Source organism: Lepisma saccharinum, chromosome 13 (genome assembly GCF_977018435.1).
Source record: "Lepisma saccharinum chromosome 13, izLepSacc3.1, whole genome shotgun sequence".
In the NCBI taxonomy this organism is placed as follows: Eukaryota; Metazoa; Arthropoda; class Insecta; order Zygentoma; family Lepismatidae; genus Lepisma; species Lepisma saccharinum.
Window position 1 is genome coordinate 43,169,561 of NC_139241.1, and position 18,273 is coordinate 43,187,833.

General features: G+C 37.7%; 1 protein-coding gene across 4 annotated transcripts in view; it reads right to left on the reverse strand.

Moving 5' to 3' along the window:
- Positions 1–258: 258 nt before the first annotated feature.
- The window catches only part of LOC145996929 (ribitol-5-phosphate transferase FKTN-like), a 56,132-nt gene continuing 38,117 nt past the window's right edge, over positions 259–18,273 (reverse strand). For all 4 annotated transcript variants that reach the window (XM_083133505.1, XM_083133503.1, XM_083133506.1 and 1 more), the window contains one exon: positions 259–645. In XM_083133505.1, the coding sequence (XP_082989631.1) occupies positions 402–645 (244 nt within the window). In that variant the 3' untranslated portion in view covers positions 259–401. The remainder of the gene's footprint in view (positions 646–18,273) is intronic.

An 18,273-nucleotide genomic window follows, 5' to 3' on the forward strand; every position in this document is an offset into this window, starting at 1 on the left:
CAATAAGATATCGTCTTCCAATAAGTTTAGAGGAAATTATAACCATCGATTTACTAAACAAGTAAATTTTCATTATCAAATGTTAGTACTTCGTAAGTTTTTCGGGGGGGGGTGTTGTCCGGACCTCCTGGACCCCCTTAAATACGTCCTTACCTGTAGAGTGAGTATTAGGCAAACATTGTATATTTGTAGCATCCAATTTCATTTCAGTGATACACATTGCATTTGTTTTTATTGGGCTCTTGTAATAAGAAATAGAACAGATACAAGTCCATCACAGTATCACCAGAGTTTGAAATTCAAGTTGTGTTTGAAGAGGGCAGCGCCGTATTGCTTTACCCCTTCCTGGAAGAAACAAGCTTAACACTACAAATAAACATTGTGTCGAGATTCTTTCAGTACTAATGTCCCTGCCTCCTCAGCACTTCCAAATACGACTTGTACGTCTCGTGAGGATTCTGGTCGTTTGGCCATTTTCCTGCCTGCACGCTGTTTTTCGAGCTTATCAGATAGTTAAAGTCCTTCTTCGGGGTGAACCAGTCCTTGCCGTATTCAACCTCGATGACTTCTTGAATGTTGCACGGGACTCGAACCTTCATCTCCAGAAACTCTGTCCAGCAGAGGGAGATCTGCGGGTAGATGTATCTGCGAAAGAACCAAATGCATTGACATTATACAGGGTGGTCCATAAGTATTGAAACGCCCGATTTAAACAGGCGCGGGTGGCAGGTGCGAATGCACGGGGTGGACGATAGGGCGATCACCCTTCCCAAATTACGGGTGTTTGGATTTAGGATAAAGGTTGGTATTATCGTGATAGTTTTGTATTGACGTTTCCCGATCAAGACGTGTTTTTCTGCCTGACACCATTTTGCTCACTTATTCGCAGGACGTTTACGAAACACGTACGAACGACAGTCGCCACCCCATATTATTGTGTCTAATATTTTTGAAGACTCAAATGTTCTGCCTTTTATCACAAATTTCAAAAAGCTCGAGAATACTTTTTAAAGTTTGATTTAAGCCCAATGTCTGTGATAGGCTAAACGGAACGCAACCTGCAGTTTAAATTTGGATCCGAATCACTGTTCAATATGCCTCAAAATGGAATCGAATCCAAGACCCTTCGAGATTTTTTTTGTTCATTGTCGCTTTACTCCTCATATCTCATAATCTAGTTTACCATGGCATTGGAAAGAATTATGACAACGACATTCAATCATTTCATCAACTGGGAAATATGTCAGAGTGACATTTGTTGGAATATTTTACAGTAACACAGCTCTTTCAAGGAACCAGTTCTTATATATCACGTATATACTCCTTGAGGGTTTACCTCGCCACCAATCAAGCCATCTGTAATGAAAAACATTCCATTCGACGTTTCCCTCAGCCTGGAAAAACAGGAAGAAGTCACACTCTGACATATCAATATGGTGGATGTACAATAGCCGTCATTTGGAATTTGCAAGAAATTCCTGGACAAGCAGTGCATTTGAACGCTACAGGTGTATTACCCAATAATGAAGATCGTTATACAATACTTAAAACATTATTACACAAATTCACAGGATATATAAACGTACATATTATCCGACATATTGAAAACAGTCTGTGACCGTGTTACAGACTTGCAGGGATGATGGAAGGGAACAAACGCAACAAATGAGATAGGGAACCCTGGTCCGGAAATGCCTCAGTCAAAAGTTACAAGCCAAAACCTTAGAAGGGCAGGCAACCACGCACTGAGCGGAGGGGAACCATAAAAGAAAGGGCGAGGAATCCACATTGCGTGCCCTGGAGAAGGCGTGACGTCAAATTCGACGTGTGTAGTCTAGAAGCACGAGTGTCGCGGCTGCAATCAGTGCAATGGAGTATACGGTAGAGGAACTGGCTGATATGGTGTTTGTGTATGGACGAGCAAATGCAAACTGTAGGGAAGCAGAAAGGTTGTATCGGACCATGCATCCACGGCGCAGACTACATCCAGCGCACACCATGTTTCCCAAACTTTTCCAACGATTATGGGAAACGAGGCAAGTGCGACCTCACTTCCACTAGCAAGGAGGACAAAGACAACCATCCATTAGTACACGGGCTCTGTTGTGGCACGTGAAATTGTTGTGGCCCATAGTACTGTTTGGAAAGTTCTGAGGGAGCAGCAGCTGCACCCTTACTGAGTAGTTGTATTTACGGTGGGACCAGGACAAGAAAGGAAGAGCCCCCCTGAAGCAGATTTGCTTACACTTAAAACTAGCTCAACATGCCAATATGAGCTTTTTGATCAAGTGTGGAACCCCGTCTAACCCAAGATTTTTGTAAAAACGCCCTCGGGAATTTCCCGAGAAAAGGAAGAGGCTCTCAGATTGATTTGTATACACTTACAAAAGGCACTTCTGCCAGATTTTTGTCCACAAACTTGCTATTTTTTTGGCTATACCTGAAATTAAGCCAAAACACACAGCACACAGCACACACAGCACACGCACGCACACGCACACACAGCACACACACACACAGCACACAGCACACAGCACACAGCACACAGCACACACACACACACACACATATTTACTTCTGGCCTAAGTTCAATTGGATACCAGGTTCAATTTTTTTCCTGATAGATTGAAATACATGTTGCAGTCCACACGTGAGATTTTGAGAATAATTACTGCTAGTTGATAGCCCCCAAATCTGAAAACCTGGTAAAAAGTATTTTACAACAATATATTGTACATTTCTCAATTTTCTCATGTGTTATAACCACTCGCTCAATACAAGAGCGGGGTAGGCATAATTAATTGCTTGCGTGCCGGCAAAACACGCAAGAGATATAATCTATACAGCACTAATGATTTTTCTGCGCGATTCACTGAAGAGGCCATTAATCTTTCTGTGCGACATGTAAAAGTGTAACAAAGATTTGACATGTAAAAGTGTAACAAAGATTTGAGATAGAGATACAAATGTTCTGACACAGTGCCAATAAACTGCCTCTTCATGCTGAAAGCAATTCTATTCTGTTAATACGAGCCTGGGCAAGTCTTGGAGATTATTCAATGCACAATTTCAGAGTCCAACTCTGGATTGTTTTTAGCTGATATAAAGCTATGAGCTCTGGGCTCTCAATAAAATGTGGACATAGTCCCATGGCTTATTGCCTTGTAATAAAAAGGCCCCTGGGTTTAAGACCTCTCTATGGAGAAGTGCTAAGAGAAGGCAAAGTGTTGGTATTATTACCTTCTAATCAAGGGGCTCTGGGTTTGAACCCTGACAAAATGTGTAAGATTGAAATATATATGGCAAAATAATATCTCTACACGTGAGATTTTGAGAATATTCACTGCTAGCTGATATACAGTTGAGGTTTGTGTGTTGTACAACAGCACAATAGAATATGCAGAGACCTTCTAGAATTGCTCCGTGACTCTCTCATTTCTTACATCATAAACATATGATTTTTCTCCTATGAGAATAACACTACATATGGTGTCATCGGGGAGTGCCTCGTGGAATTCACAGATAATTTTAATGTTCGTCCTGTCATTCACCACAACTTGTTTTCTTTTGGAAGTGTTAATGACAAACATGGGTCTCTGTGCTTTGAATTCATCTGGTGTGTAATACATATCAGTATTGCCTGTAGTGACTCTCTTGAAAGCCGAAAAAGCCTCATATAATTTGAGGAAATCATCCTTGGACATGTCTAAATTGTAATTTTCTCTAGGAAAGACCTCATTTCTGCCATTTTTAAGATAAATGTTCTTGATGTTGCAGCTATCAAACTTACTTGAATTTTTTTCCTGATTATTGTGTCTCCCAGTCTGAAACAGTACCACCACAAAATCAGGCATGTCATATTGAATACTGGAGAATGAATTTGTAGCATCAAACTCATAATAGGTACCAGTGGCGGGCTTCTGTACGCATTGATATGTATAAAATTGCAGAGGAATCTGTGGATTTTTTAGGATATCAGCTTTGTGTTTAAGACCATAACTGGCCTCATATTCAACAACAGGGATTCTTAACTCCATAGTCTGAATAAGGCATTTCCCTGCATCAGGTAGGGTATTAGGCAGAGCTTCTCCTGTAGAGTTTAATGTACTGTACCTCATCAAAGCATTGTTATCATTTGCAGCTCTTCTAAATGTGATTCTTAAACCACCCTTCCACATAATATCTTTGTAATCCGAGAAGAATCCTGGCAACAGACGCATGGGGAACAGCACTGTGTGGCTCTTGGTTAATATTTTCTCACCAGCTTCAAATCCGCCTATTTTGTAATAAGAAGCCTCGGTTTTGGATAATTTTAATGTGGCCAAAGCTGTGGAGGTAATGCCGGGATAATCCACTCTGTTTATAACAACGCCATGTTTTCTGACCTCAATTTCAGAGAACAGATGCGGCACAAAATTGTCTACCAATCTTATATTTGAATTTGCCGGATAATCTGTTCCATCGAGCTTTACAACATCAAATTTGATGTATAGATCTGCTCTGTGAGGGTGTATGAAGCCATCCCCTACATCAAGATCAACCTCGATCTCTGTGTTGGGTTGATTTAAATTTGCAAATGTCCTCCTGTTTGGAGGGAATGATTGTAGCTCATAACTCTCAATATTTTCCATTGTATGTATTTTTATTTAAATGTTAATCTCTATGATGGCAGTTGTTGTGGCTCCAGCAAAATCAACTAATTCTTCTTTTTCGTTAGTGACCATCAATTCGATGTAATCTATTCTGTTGTGAGACACAGGAAAATATAATGTAGGGGATGGATTGTAGATGATGGGCTCCATGAATTCAGAATTAGGTTTGAATGTTGCAATGATCCCGGTTTGTTTGTGAGTGCCTATGCCATTTGATTTGGTGATCATACCCTCGGCCACATTGCAGTGAATATTCAGAGTCTCTATGGCTAAGAATTTAGGTATATTCATAGCAGTGTGTTTGATGCCTGCTTCAAGTTTTGTGTTGTTCTCAAAGCCTAACAGCTCTCCTATAGTACCCAGATGCACTGTTTCTGTGGCAGATACAATCTCTACTCTGTGAGTGACAGAATTTTGACTCAACACTATACCTCTGGGTAATTGAGCATTTAGAGTGGACAGATTATATTGCCCTGGAGTGATGACAATTTTTTGATCCCCTACTGCAATTGTGTTGTTGTGGTGTGTAATATTGGGGATTAGGTACATGCCGTAAAATGCTCTGAGAGCTATTGTTTTGGGATACACTATGTCATCATGCAATTTGAGTTTCAATATTGAATTTTGGCTGGTGAGATGGAATACCCCCATGATGTTTCAGATACCACAAGGCTTTTTGAAAATCTTCAATTGATGGTTTATTTATTTGAGACATATATCTAAGAACAGATAAACACAGATGTCCGCAATTAACATCTTTGAAGTTTTGAACACGGGCATTATTGTAATAAAGATTAGGTGATTTTAAATATTTTATTAAATTTTCAGGTGGAACACCTCCAAATGAATCAAACACAAATGCCTCATCTTTTAAATATTTAAGATAACAAATCCAGTGAGTGCCCTGATTTTTGTACTTATCCAAATTAACAATGCCACACTCTTTGTTGAGTGGTTGTTCTGGTAAAGAATCAGACATGTACACACCTCTAAAATGTTTGATGCCCAGTGGCTTGATTAAAGCTTCAATGTCTTGGTTTGTAAGCGGCTCTTGTTTTTTTTAAACTTATTCATGGCTCTCTTAACACCTTTGCCTTGTTTCTCCATGGCCAGGTTATGTCGCCTCTGTTCATCTAATTCTGCCCTATTCTTCTTGGCATCTATTACTGTTTTTGCTATGGCGGCTGATCCCCCAGCCAAGCTCCCCACAGCCCCGAGAGCAGCTAAGATGGCAGGGATGGTAAATATAAATCCCCCAACATGTGATTTTTTTCTAGATTGTTGTAATTTTTTTAATTGGGGGGTACTAAGCAACAATTTCATACCATGCCCCTTGGCAATACAAGAGCTTTTTCTCTTGCGCTGCTTTTTGGTCAAAAGGCTGTCAATAGTTTTAAGAGATTTGAGACCTGCATAAGGTACCTGATACATAACACCCTTGGCCTTCATTGTAGGTTTATTATTTACAACCCCCACCCCAGTTTTTGTTTGGTGCTCATAGCTATGGTGGTTCCCAATGCTGATATTCTTTCACTCAAAGAAGCATCTTTGCTTACAAATCTACCAAATGCTGCCTCTTCTAATTTCTTGTCTGCAACATGTCTCTTGTCAAGATCAGAATGTGTGTTGTATGCTATGTCATGGTCTCTGCAAGCAGCATCTAGGGGATTAACACCAGGATCACCTCTGTTTAATCTATGATCCAATTTCGTGCCTGGACCACAATACTGATAACCTGGAATGTGTAGTTCAAATGGCAGCTTGTTTATAATGTCATTAACAAGGCCCCGACCCTCAGAAATATTCCAAAATTTAGGTGGTAGAGTATTAATAATTTTTATGAGATATCCAATCCCCTTAGTGTCATTCACTATAAAATTAGACAATTTTGTGCTTATCATGTCCATAATTCCAACCTTTTCATTGTAAAAATTGTGGTTCCCAGCATTTTCCTCCCCAGCTATTACCAGCAACCTATCTACAAGTTTCCTGACATCATCAACCCACACAAATTCTTTAGGCAGGGTGTTGTATTGTTTGATTCCACTACCTGTCTTGATCTGTGACCATATGGGCTTGATTAAATTATTGTATTTTGCTCCACTGCTCGACTTGACTCTTTTTTGTGTGGGATCATTGTTCTGGTATAGAGCATCTGATTTTATTAATATTTCTTTGTAATCCTCATAATCTTGATCTGTATAGCTGCCAGGTCTCTTCCTAGTCATCAGTTCCCACAATCCAGGTGTTCCGAGATACTTAACAAAAGCACCTTTTTCTCCAAGTCGAGATTCTGAATATACAATGATATCGTCTCCCATAAATGTTACTCTGAAATTGCCAATTCTATGTATGATGCTACCATCAAGCTCTGTGTCGGCATATAAGCCAAACACCTCATCTTTGTTGTCTTTAGGTGTTGTTAAATATTTTTGAGCAAGAAGACCCAATTCAATAGGATCCTGACTAGCCTCAATTCTTCTAGGAGCAATAGGACTAGGTGTATGAATACTGGAAAGTGGGGTGAGTGGATAATCTAATATGTTCCTTGCAGCTACAGGTACAAGCTCTGTGATCAAACTTTGATTTTGCTCTGTAACAGTTTTGATATTCTTACCTAAATTATTAATAGCATCAATTACAGGCTGTTCTGCTTGTTTGTGTTTTTCATAAATTCCCCGGTTCTCTGATTTCCATCCCTTAAATCTTTTTACAAGATAATCTCTTAACTTAAGATCATCAATGATTGATCGTTTCATGGTTATTTATATACGTCTCAACGTCTAGAAAATCGTTGATTTTATTTCTGTATTTGCCAGTATCAGGTGTTCTTGTCATATCAATTGTGGCAAACCCATAACTGTCCTGGTTCCAGCACCTACTGCAAAACTTAGAAAAATCATTGTAGCTCAAGTCCCCACCCACATATTCATCATGTATGTGTTTGAGGTTGGTATGGTCTTGATGAAACACGCATATAAAATTGCTGTTGTCTCGGATCAGTTGCTTCGGTATTTTAGAAAAAGTCTGTGCCAGGTAGAAGCAATCAATGTTTTTGTGTCGGCCCTGTGTGAAAAAGTTTCTAACCTTGTTTTGATTATCCAATATAATGTCATCAAACACAACAACAGAATTATCGAGACATTCATCAAGTGGCTTAACATCTGGTTCAAAAGTGGCTATATCCAGTCCATCATATAATTTTATCAACTGCTGATATTTTAATTGTTCCAAGCTCTTAGAGAAGACATACAAGTGCCTGTTTTTCCAGTCTAGCCAGTTGGGTGCCAATAAAAAATTATCAACCATTAGTGTAGTTTTACCACAAGCAGATGGCCCAACGATAAGACACCTAATATTATCAGGCAGCAGCACTCCATTTATCTTATTCTGCTGTTCAGGTTCTGGCAGCCTTTTTATAACATCCCAGGTGTTCATATTATCACTTTGTTTGCATCGATCCAGCTGTTTTCCGGATGACCTAGCCATTTGACAAATAACTTGTTGCCTTTTCTGCGGATGATTTTTTCTATGAGATATGTGTCAGGCTGTTTAGTTTTGCTGAGCTCTTGTTCATAGAACCTGCCTTTGAGAATTTCTCCTCGGTGGTCTTTTATTATATATGTGTTAAGGGTCCCAGGTTTAACTTGAACCACTGTAAATAATTCTGTGCTCCAGTTTCTCGTAAAGCCTCTTTTGAATAAGTGCTTATATTTGCTTATTCTTACTTGATCGCCCACCCTGTATTTGGCCTTTCTTATTGTTGGCTGGTATTTAGGATAATAAACAGTGCTGATCAATTTTTGCTCATCAGATGAAGTTACTTCAGAGGGTTTCATGTTGATTGTGGAATGGACCGAATTGTTATATTTATGTAGAAGTTCTGGAAGAATATTAATCCATTTATAATTACCTTGAAGTGTAAATTGTTTATACATAAGATTTTTTAAGGTTCTGTTGAATCTCTCTACAATTGAGGCCTTGAGATCACTGTAAGTCGAGTAATGTTTTATTGACTGGCTTTTAATAAATTGTTGAAACACTGAATTTTGCCATTATCTGTTTGCAAATAGCGCGGGGATCTTCCACTCTGATTTATGATTGTCCTGAGGGCTTCTGTAACGCATTTTCCAGTCTTGGATTTAAGTGGCAGAGCCCAGGCAAATTTTGAAAATGTGTCTATCACAGTGAGTAGATACTTGTAGCCCTTGTTGATTTTGTCTAAGTTTTTCAACTGTCCACTTGCCATTTCAATCAAGTCACTTTGCCATAAATCATCTATGCCCTTTGTGACTACTGGGAGTCTCTTAAAATTATGTCTGGCCTGTCTGTGTAATTCATCAACAACTAGACATGGTATGTAAACAAGAATATTGCAACTATGGGGTGTTCAGCAGCTGAGACTGCAGGATTTTCTAAATATAATTTGTCCCCTATTTGTATTTTAAATTCCAAAGTGCCATCATCTTCAGTATAAGATGTTTCTAATGTATTGGGATCTGTAAAATCCTCCAATTCTACACTGGTGATTTTTACTTTGTTATCAGCATTTGTTATTGATAAGGTGGGGTAGTGATGTGCCTGTGGTTGATGCCAATATTTGATCTTGATTGGTCTCAATGTGCCCCCAACAAAAAACTGGTAATAAAATTGTGCAGGGGACAGCATATATATTTTGCCACCTGGTGTAAATGGTGAATCGTATTCTCTGTTGGGGATGCTGTACAATTCAAGAATTACTGAATGTTTTGGATTCTCGATTATGCCTGTTATTTCCTTTTCCGCTGTGAGCAATCTGCTTGTTACAGATTCAAGGTGCTCATTTATGGTCCTAACAATCTCTTCGTGCCCCGGCTTGATTCTTATGTCAATAGCAAGTTTCTTGTATTGTTGCACAATTTCTTGAAGCTGGGTGGCAAAAACAGACAGAGCATTTGCTTGATTGGATTCCATGGTCCCTAGCTGTTGCTTGATATTAGCTACAATTTGTTGCAAATTTTCAACAACTGCCAATTTTGAATTTTGAGCAGTAAGATCATGGACCTGTCTTCTGATATCCTCAAACAGGGCATGCAGTTCATTAATATGTTGATTTGTTGGTAGAGTGGCCACTGTCTGTGTGAGATGTTTGATCTCTGCCTGGATATTCTTGATATCTTCTGATTTCAATATCCTATTCACTGCCCTCTTTATATTTTTAAGTTCCTGTGATGTAGGCAGATTTGATACTGTATTTTGTAAAAATTCAAGTGCCAATTTCACATTGTGTAATTCAGAAGCATCAGCCACATTTTGCATAGCATTTTGGAGCAGGGCTATATCTGCCTGAGAGGGTGTTGAATGTTGTAAAATTTCAAGTTTTGTTTGGATATCATCGATCAAATGATGAAAATGAGATAGTTCAGATTCAGTGTTGAGGTTTTCAAGCTTTGTGATTTGTTGCTGGACACTAACAAGAGTATCTACAATCCCAGGCAATCTGGATTCTAGTACATTTGCCAAATCACTTTGCACTGCTGCTATTGTACCTTCAAGATGGGTTATGGAACTTTGAATTTTTCCAAAATCTTCATATGTTTCAAGTTGCAGCTTAATATTTGCTACACTCCGAGTTATTGCATTCAAAGCCTCAGAAGATGGCAAATTGTTCATAAAATTTTCAAGTGTCTCAATTTTTTCTTTAACCTCGGCTATGGCATTGTTCAGAGGGTCCAGATTAGGTATTTGGAGTGACTGAATCTGTTCTTTTAGAGTGGAAATCACTAGATCAAAATCTTCTTGTGATTTTATGCTTTTGACAATTGTTTGGAGCTGGGTCTGGACATTATTTATCTGCTCTTCCAATTGCTGTTTCAATTGCTCAGAGTTGTTAGCCTGGGTCTTAAATTTGGCTTGAAGAGCTGCTACAGCTTCTTCCAAACTTTGAAAATTATCCAATGTAGCCAGGTCAGTATATTTCTGAAGCAGCAACTTGAGTTCAGAATCAATTTTAAGAAGAGGGTCCATGCATTGTGATTGCAAATTTGTAATTTCTAATTGAAGACTGGCATTGAGTGTGGTTTGTAAAGCTTGTAAATCACTTCTTAATTTCTTGACTCTGACATCAAGCATCAGAATCTCGTCACTGTGATCTTCATGTCTTGTATGGCCAAATATATCATTAGGCATTTTGTTTAGTAGTTATTTATTATTGAATATCTGATTCTTAATTCTATAAAAAAGGGTATAAGTTTATCATATGATCCAGGGACCTCAATATATAAGCAGTCACCAGCAGAAACAGTATATACAGTGCCAGAAACCATGTTTGAGTGCTTAATTCTGTAAATATTTCTCCCTACTGAAATTTTAACATCACCCTCAGGGGTTGTAATAAATTGTAATTGCCCACCTACGGGTAATTGGTAATGATTTAAATTATTGTTAAATATGTACAATATTTTGCCTGTTTTATCATCAATATCTGTAAGTATGCTGTTCAGATGAATAATTAACAAGCCACTCAGTTTAGACATTACAGATTGTAAATCAGGAGAGGGTTGTGGTGTTGGCAGGTCCATAATAGCCTGTTTTTTGAACCCGAATAAGTTCATGGGCATGTTTATTTATTCCAAATCATGCTCTGTGATTGGGCATTGATTCCCATTTTTCAAATAACAATGACCCCACGGTAGAGTATGTATGCCACATGATAAAATGCATCTCTTATCATCATGTGGGTCCAGAGCCACTTTTCTTACAATATTGCTGGTCAATGAGTGATCCACACTCTGAATTCTGCATTCTGATGTTTTGATTGAACTCTGGGATTTGAGGCAATTTTCATAATCTTCAATTTGGAGATCTTTGTCAACAGTCACTCTGCCAACGCCCTTAGCTTTTTTGGCAACAGCACCACTACATGTCTCAAAACTGTACGTCTTGGCACTTAACCCAACAAATTTCACAATAGCATCACCAAGTGTCTCATCTTTTAACATGCCGGGTACTTTTTTGTTGTGGGGTTGAATCCTTGTATGCTCGCTGGTATCAAAATATTTAAGCAATTCGGGTTGTGCCATATCTTGATAAACATCTTCTGTCTGAATATCAAGAATAAAACTATCCGTGTCCATGTACAACAGTTTTACACGATCACCATAAAAAGGTTTCAGCACATCATAATAGAGCTTTAACATATGTAATTTGGACAAATCCAATATCGCAGCCCCTACATAAATAATTATTTTCCTGTAGTTTACGGTTATTACAAGCATAAGAAAACAGTTTTTCTTTGTGACGTTTCAGGAGAACACACGCTCCTTTCATCAGACATTTATTTTCATTTTGACTAAAGATACAGTTATAACAATGGTTAGTAATTTTTAAACAAAAATAATCTGTTATATAATGGATGTTGTCAATGTTACATTGTTGTAATATAGCAACTTAACTGTGAAAAAAAAAAAAAAAAAAAAAAAAAAAAAAACAGTCTGTTTTATTTTTATTTAAATTATGAATCCAAAATATCATCAGGCAATTCAAATTCATCATTGTTTTCACAAAGTCTCTTGATGTTTTCTGTTACATTAAATTTTAAAGATGGTGGCTTACTCCATTTGTGAAAAAGAAAACTCCATACTGGATCTATGTTACCATTTTCATTATTTAATTTATTCCAGTGTTCTTCTGCAATGAACGAAGCTTCCCAGACATTCAACTCTGTGTTTCCCGTTAATCTTTTTAAAACCCTTCTCTTTTTAATCAAATGCTTCTCTTCCATGATATGAGTTGACAAACCTGTTCTTGGGTTTAGATTTATAATGTCCAAATCGTGTTCGTGCCATCTTATTGCCATTTTCCTTGCTGTTTGTCCCACATAATCTTTTGAACATGAACAACTTATATTATATATTCCTGTGGTTTCCACATCTGGTAGAGAGTTTCTCATTTTGAATTCATTAAATGTACATTCCAAACTTCTTGGTGATTTAAAAACAATTTTGAAATTAAAACTTCTAAAAATTTTTGCAATTTTATGTGAGAATCCCTTGTGGAATGGAATGCACACAAATTTCTTTTCAACAGATTTTTCATCTTTGTCTGTATTTCTCTTTTCCTTTAGTTTTCTTGCAACTTGTTTTTTGATTTGGTTTATTCTGTTAGTGTGAAAACAAGTTGCAAGAAAACTAAAGGAAAAGAGAAATACAGACAAAGATGAAAAATCTGTTGAAAAGAAATTTGTGTGCATTCCATTCCACAAGGGATTCTCACATAAAATTGCAAAAATTTTTAGAAGTTTTAATTTCAAAATTGTTTTTAAATCACCAAGAAGTTTGGAATGTACATTTAATGAATTCAAAATGAGAAACTCTCTACCAGATGTGGAAACCACAGGAATATATAATATAAGTTGTTCATGTTCAAAAGATTATGTGGGACAAACAGCAAGGAAAATGGCAATAAGATGGCACGAACACGATTTGGACATTATAAATCTAAACCCAAGAACAGGTTTGTCAACTCATATCATCGAAGAGAAGCATTTGATTAAAAAGAGAAGGGTTTTAAAAAGATTAACGGGAAACACAGAGTTGAATGTCTGGGAAGCTTCGTTCATTGCAGAAGAACACTGGAATAAATTAAATAATGAAAATGGTAACATAGATCCAGTATGGAGTTTTCTTTTTCACAAATGGAGTAAGCCACCATCTTTAAAATTTAATGTAACAGAAAACATCAAGAGACTTTGTGAAAACAATGATGAATTTGAATTGCCTGATGATATTTTGGATTCATAATTTAAATAAAAATAAAACAGACTGTTTTTTTTTTTTTTTTTTTTTTTTTTTTTTTTTTTTCACAGTTAAGTTGCTATATTACAACAATGTAACATTGACAACATCCATTATATAACAGATTATTTTTGTTTAAAAATTACTAACCATTGTTATAACTGTATCTTTAGTCAAAATGAAAATAAATGTCTGATGAAAGGAGCGTGTGTTCTCCTGAAACGTCACAAAGAAAAACTGTTTTCTTATGCTTGTAATAACCGTAAACTACAGGAAAATAATTCTATAATGCAAGCAATGCGTACATACAAGAAAAACCTACATAAATAGGTTTATCAAACTTAATCTTTGTTTTTTTCATGTTGAAAAGTGCCATGTGCTCATCATAAATTCTTCTGTAATTGAAGTTGGGCTTTGCAACCAATTTTTTGCTCCGGCTGGGGTCAGTAATTATTTTAACATCGGTATGTTTTCTGACATTTTCTATTGTTTTGCCATAGACAGAATTGACCATCAATTTAAAGAAGGCCTTATCAAATTGGCTCTTTGCAGATGTTCGAAGCTCTGTGTTTGTATCAATATAAGATTTCATCCATCTTGAGTGCCTGAACCTCAAAACTTTTCCAACTTTGGTTACTTGAACACCATGACGCATCAGGAACTGGAGGTTTTTGTAATATATGACATAGCCTTGTTTTGGCTCCAGGGTCATCATGAGCTTCTTCTGTTTAGAGCCAGGTGAGCACTGAACCTCAGGAATTGGGGGCAGATCAGAAAATTTGTTGTGCAAATCATCAGGAAATATCAGATCAACCTCTAAGAAGAGGCCATAGTCACTGTCATCAAAATCCTGAAGATTTTCAATATTGAAATCTTCAACCCATTCAAGCTCTGCATATGGCAGTTTATCCATCATAGCGTGACCATACAAGCTGTTTGCATCCACATACAATATATAATTTGATGGCCGTGCTGGATCATAATCAGGCATATATTTATTATTTGCTCTGGCATATCTCTGAGAACATTGCACCATCCCCCCTCTTATACATTGCTCAATAAACAAGTACATATCTTGATCTTGGATTAGATCCAATTGCATTTTGGTGTTGAAAAACATTGAAGACCATGCTAGACCCGGGGCACTGAAAAAATACACTGGGTCCAGTCCATAATTTTGCATAGAAGATTTTCTGGATGCCTGCAGTGCATCAGCTAAGAGAGCCACATCAAGTTTCAAATAAGCCATGTGATAATCACCAAATGTCTTGCATTTTAAACTGTTCCACATCAATTGGGCATGGCGATAATCTTCATCAGTGATTCCAGATCCTCTGATTTTGCTGTAGAATGCCTCTTTTGGTGGCAGGGAACACTCATCAAATTTAGAAAAATCTGTAACATAGTCATATGGATATACACCCTTCCGCCTAAGCAAATTCAGGTCCAGATTTGGAAACATGGCACGTGTGATTATGAATTGCTCATCAGATAATTGAGAGGCCAGTGTGGCCAGGCTAGCAGGTGAAATTCTGTAAGAATCAAGAAATCTCATTTGAATAGGAACACCATTAACTTCAATTTTCTTGCTAATAGATATATATTTCTCATCATTTTCAGCTAAAATATTTAAATTCTGCTTGTCAAATCCCTCGTACCTGATCAGATGATGGAAATCATAATTGGATGCTCCATGGCAAAATATGGGGATAAATCTCGGTCTCTTGATCTTAATATTACAGCTATTACACAGGGCCTGTTTATATCGACCATCTGTATGAGAATGGTGATGTACCTTGATATTTGTATCTGAAAATTCACAATCACATACCGGGCATTTTTCTGCATTGTTGAAATCTTCAATCTGATCCTCTGTTAAAGGCAACATAGGCTTTGATTTTAATAAGATGTTAGATGCTATGTCACGGCACTCATTTTCTATTCTATGTGCAAATATTTTGATGGCATTTGGTCCCAAGTATGAATATTCTTTACTAACAACACCATCCTGTACAACCACATAACAAAAACTGGAAGGTTCATGTAACTGATATGGTGTAATTGAAGAATCTTCAGGATTTGGATTGCAGAATGCAAGAGATTTGAGATTTGATTCAGAATCCCAGACAATATATGTTGGGTGTTCCAACAAGGCTTCAAACTTATTGAATTTTGCTTTTTCACCTGGCATTGGCATCACCATATGAACGGGTTTATGGTTGCCACAGTATTTCAGATGCTCAATTAACTTGTTTTTTGCAATTTCCGCACTCTCTTCACGAACCCCTTTCACCATTTTTTGACCATCAAATACAGTCAAGCATCGTCTGCACAACTTAAATATTTTTTTATATTTGTCTAGCTGTGTTCTCACCAAAGCTTCAAGATTTTTTATCAGAGTGTAATGGCATGTGTCATCCCCTTCAATTAAGAGCAGATCAATCGGAACGGCGAAATCATCGTCAATTGTACTGATTCTGAGAGGTGCTATCGGGCAATTGCCAGTGGAACAAATAAATACGTTAATAGATAATTGTTTGCCACTGTTATCCCTGGCTCTTTTTTCAAATTTATCAATGTTCTGAACAGACATTGGATATTCTAAACCCTCCATTGCATCGTCAAAATCATGTTCATGTTGTTTGTAATAACTTATTCTCTCAGGATGGCTTGAAACTGGATACAAGGCAGCTAATACACACCACAGAAAACATTTCTGGTCGGTGTTTTGTATATTGACCACGGCTTGTTTGTTTTTGATATTGTCAGGCAATGGAAGATATGTAGATCCTTGTAATGGGCTGAATTCAGAAATGTTGACATATAACTTGTGTGGAGAGCCGCATAGGCTCCAGCCACTCTCTTTCGCAGCAAATTCAGAGTGTTTGATGTTCAATTGATCCATCAGACTGCTTATTATTGTGTCTGAATTTGCATTTGAATGTACAGGTACAGTTTCTGTTATGTGGGGCTGTGTAAATTTTGCGCCGTTTGGTTTCTTATATTGTACAAACAATTTGAGGGACAGCTTATAAGAGCCATTTTGTGCATTACGAATTGCCTGCAGATCAGGATTTACACTGTTCAAAAAATTCTCAATGCCACATCTTGGCTCTGATACAAAGCGATAATCCTTAAGTTGGGCATTAAAACTGCTATGGATGGGTGCGTGGCGTGGCTGCTTTGCTGCTCTGGCATTAACAGGTGCTTCGTGATTCCTTTTCGGAGCAGATGTGGATGGTTGTGTTGATGACTGTGCAGAGCAAGTATCTTTATGTCTATTTAAGAAGTAATCCATGCTATATTCTTCATGGCATTTAGGGCATATTATTCTGGGAGTTCTGTATTTGTCTGGGTTGCAAATCTTTTGGTGTCTGGCCCAATTAGAGCTTAATATATTTTTATTGCATTGGTCACAATGTTTTCGTTTTGGCATTTTTGTTGTTGTTTATTCTGGGCTTCAATTCAAAACTTTATACTTAACAGTTAGGTTCGGCTGTGTGATTTGTATATTTAGTGTATATACTTAATATTAATATTATTAATATTATTATTAATTTTTATCCTCGGTTTTATTATATAAACTTTTTGGGTTTTAAAATCAAAAACTCTATGCCTATCTTATGACAGGTTGTAAGGCCAATAGTCCACGAGTGGAAATATTGATCTAAACTGACCTTCCGCAAGTGCCTGCGCGGACATGCATATCTAGCTCAATGGCCTTGTCATGTATTGATTTTTTGTATAACAGGCTGGGGGAGATATAAGCTTGACCCTAAATACGAGTGGATTATAATAAACAAGTTGAATATCAGGCCTGTAAGTATGAGAATAATACGTCTGTTCTTCTCAAGCACTGTAATAACACGTCTGTTCTTCTCAAGCACTCTCACAATACTGGCTGATATGTAATGCAATAGCTCTTGCATTACATGTGTGCTGTGTGCTGTGTGTGCGTGTGTGCTGTGTGTGTGTGCTGTGTGTGTGCATGTGCATGGGGGTGTGTGCTGTGTGTGCTGTGTGTGCGTGTGCGTGCGTGTGTGCTGTGTGCGTGTGTGTGTGTGTGTTTTGGCTTAATTTCAGGTATAGCCAAAAAAATAGCAAGTTTGTGGACAAAAATCTGGCAGAAGTGCCTTTTGTAAGTGTAGACAAATCAATCTGAGAGCCTCTTCCTTTTCTCGGGAAATTCCCGAGGGCGTTTTTACAAAAATCTTGGGTTAGACGGGGTTCCACACTTGATCAAAAAGCTCATATTGGCATGTTGAGCTAGTTTTAAGTGTAAGCAAATCTGCTTCAGGGGGGCTCTTCCTTTCTTGTCCTGGTCCCACCGTAAATACAACTACTTTACTGCCCACAGCGTGTCCATGCCTTGGGTCCAGCTGATTTCGCACCCCGCGTCGTGTTTAGTGAATGGTTACTGCAGAACTGTGTGGTCGACCACCAGTTTCATGCCTGATGAGGCCTGTTTCACGAGAGACGGGATGCCGAATAGTCGCAATTCGCGATTAAAATTATCCGATATGCCATTTGGTGAGATTTTCAGGAACCACTCCACGTAGGACACCTCGCTGCACTTAGCCGTATTGAAGCCGTTCAAAGCATGGGGAACATGCGAAAAAGTAGCGTATACTGTTCAGTTTTTTGCTCTAAATCGTTTTGTGGTTCAGGACAAGTGAAAAGCTTACATGTGTTTTCCACCCCGTGGAATCAACAAAATGAAATGTTTAAATAAATCAGAGAAAACAACTGATTGACAAGATTGGCAAAACTGAAATGCGGCAAGGAAATTACGAAGAATGTACGAGTCTGTTCACTCTATTTTCCGAAATAATCTTTCGGAAAGATGA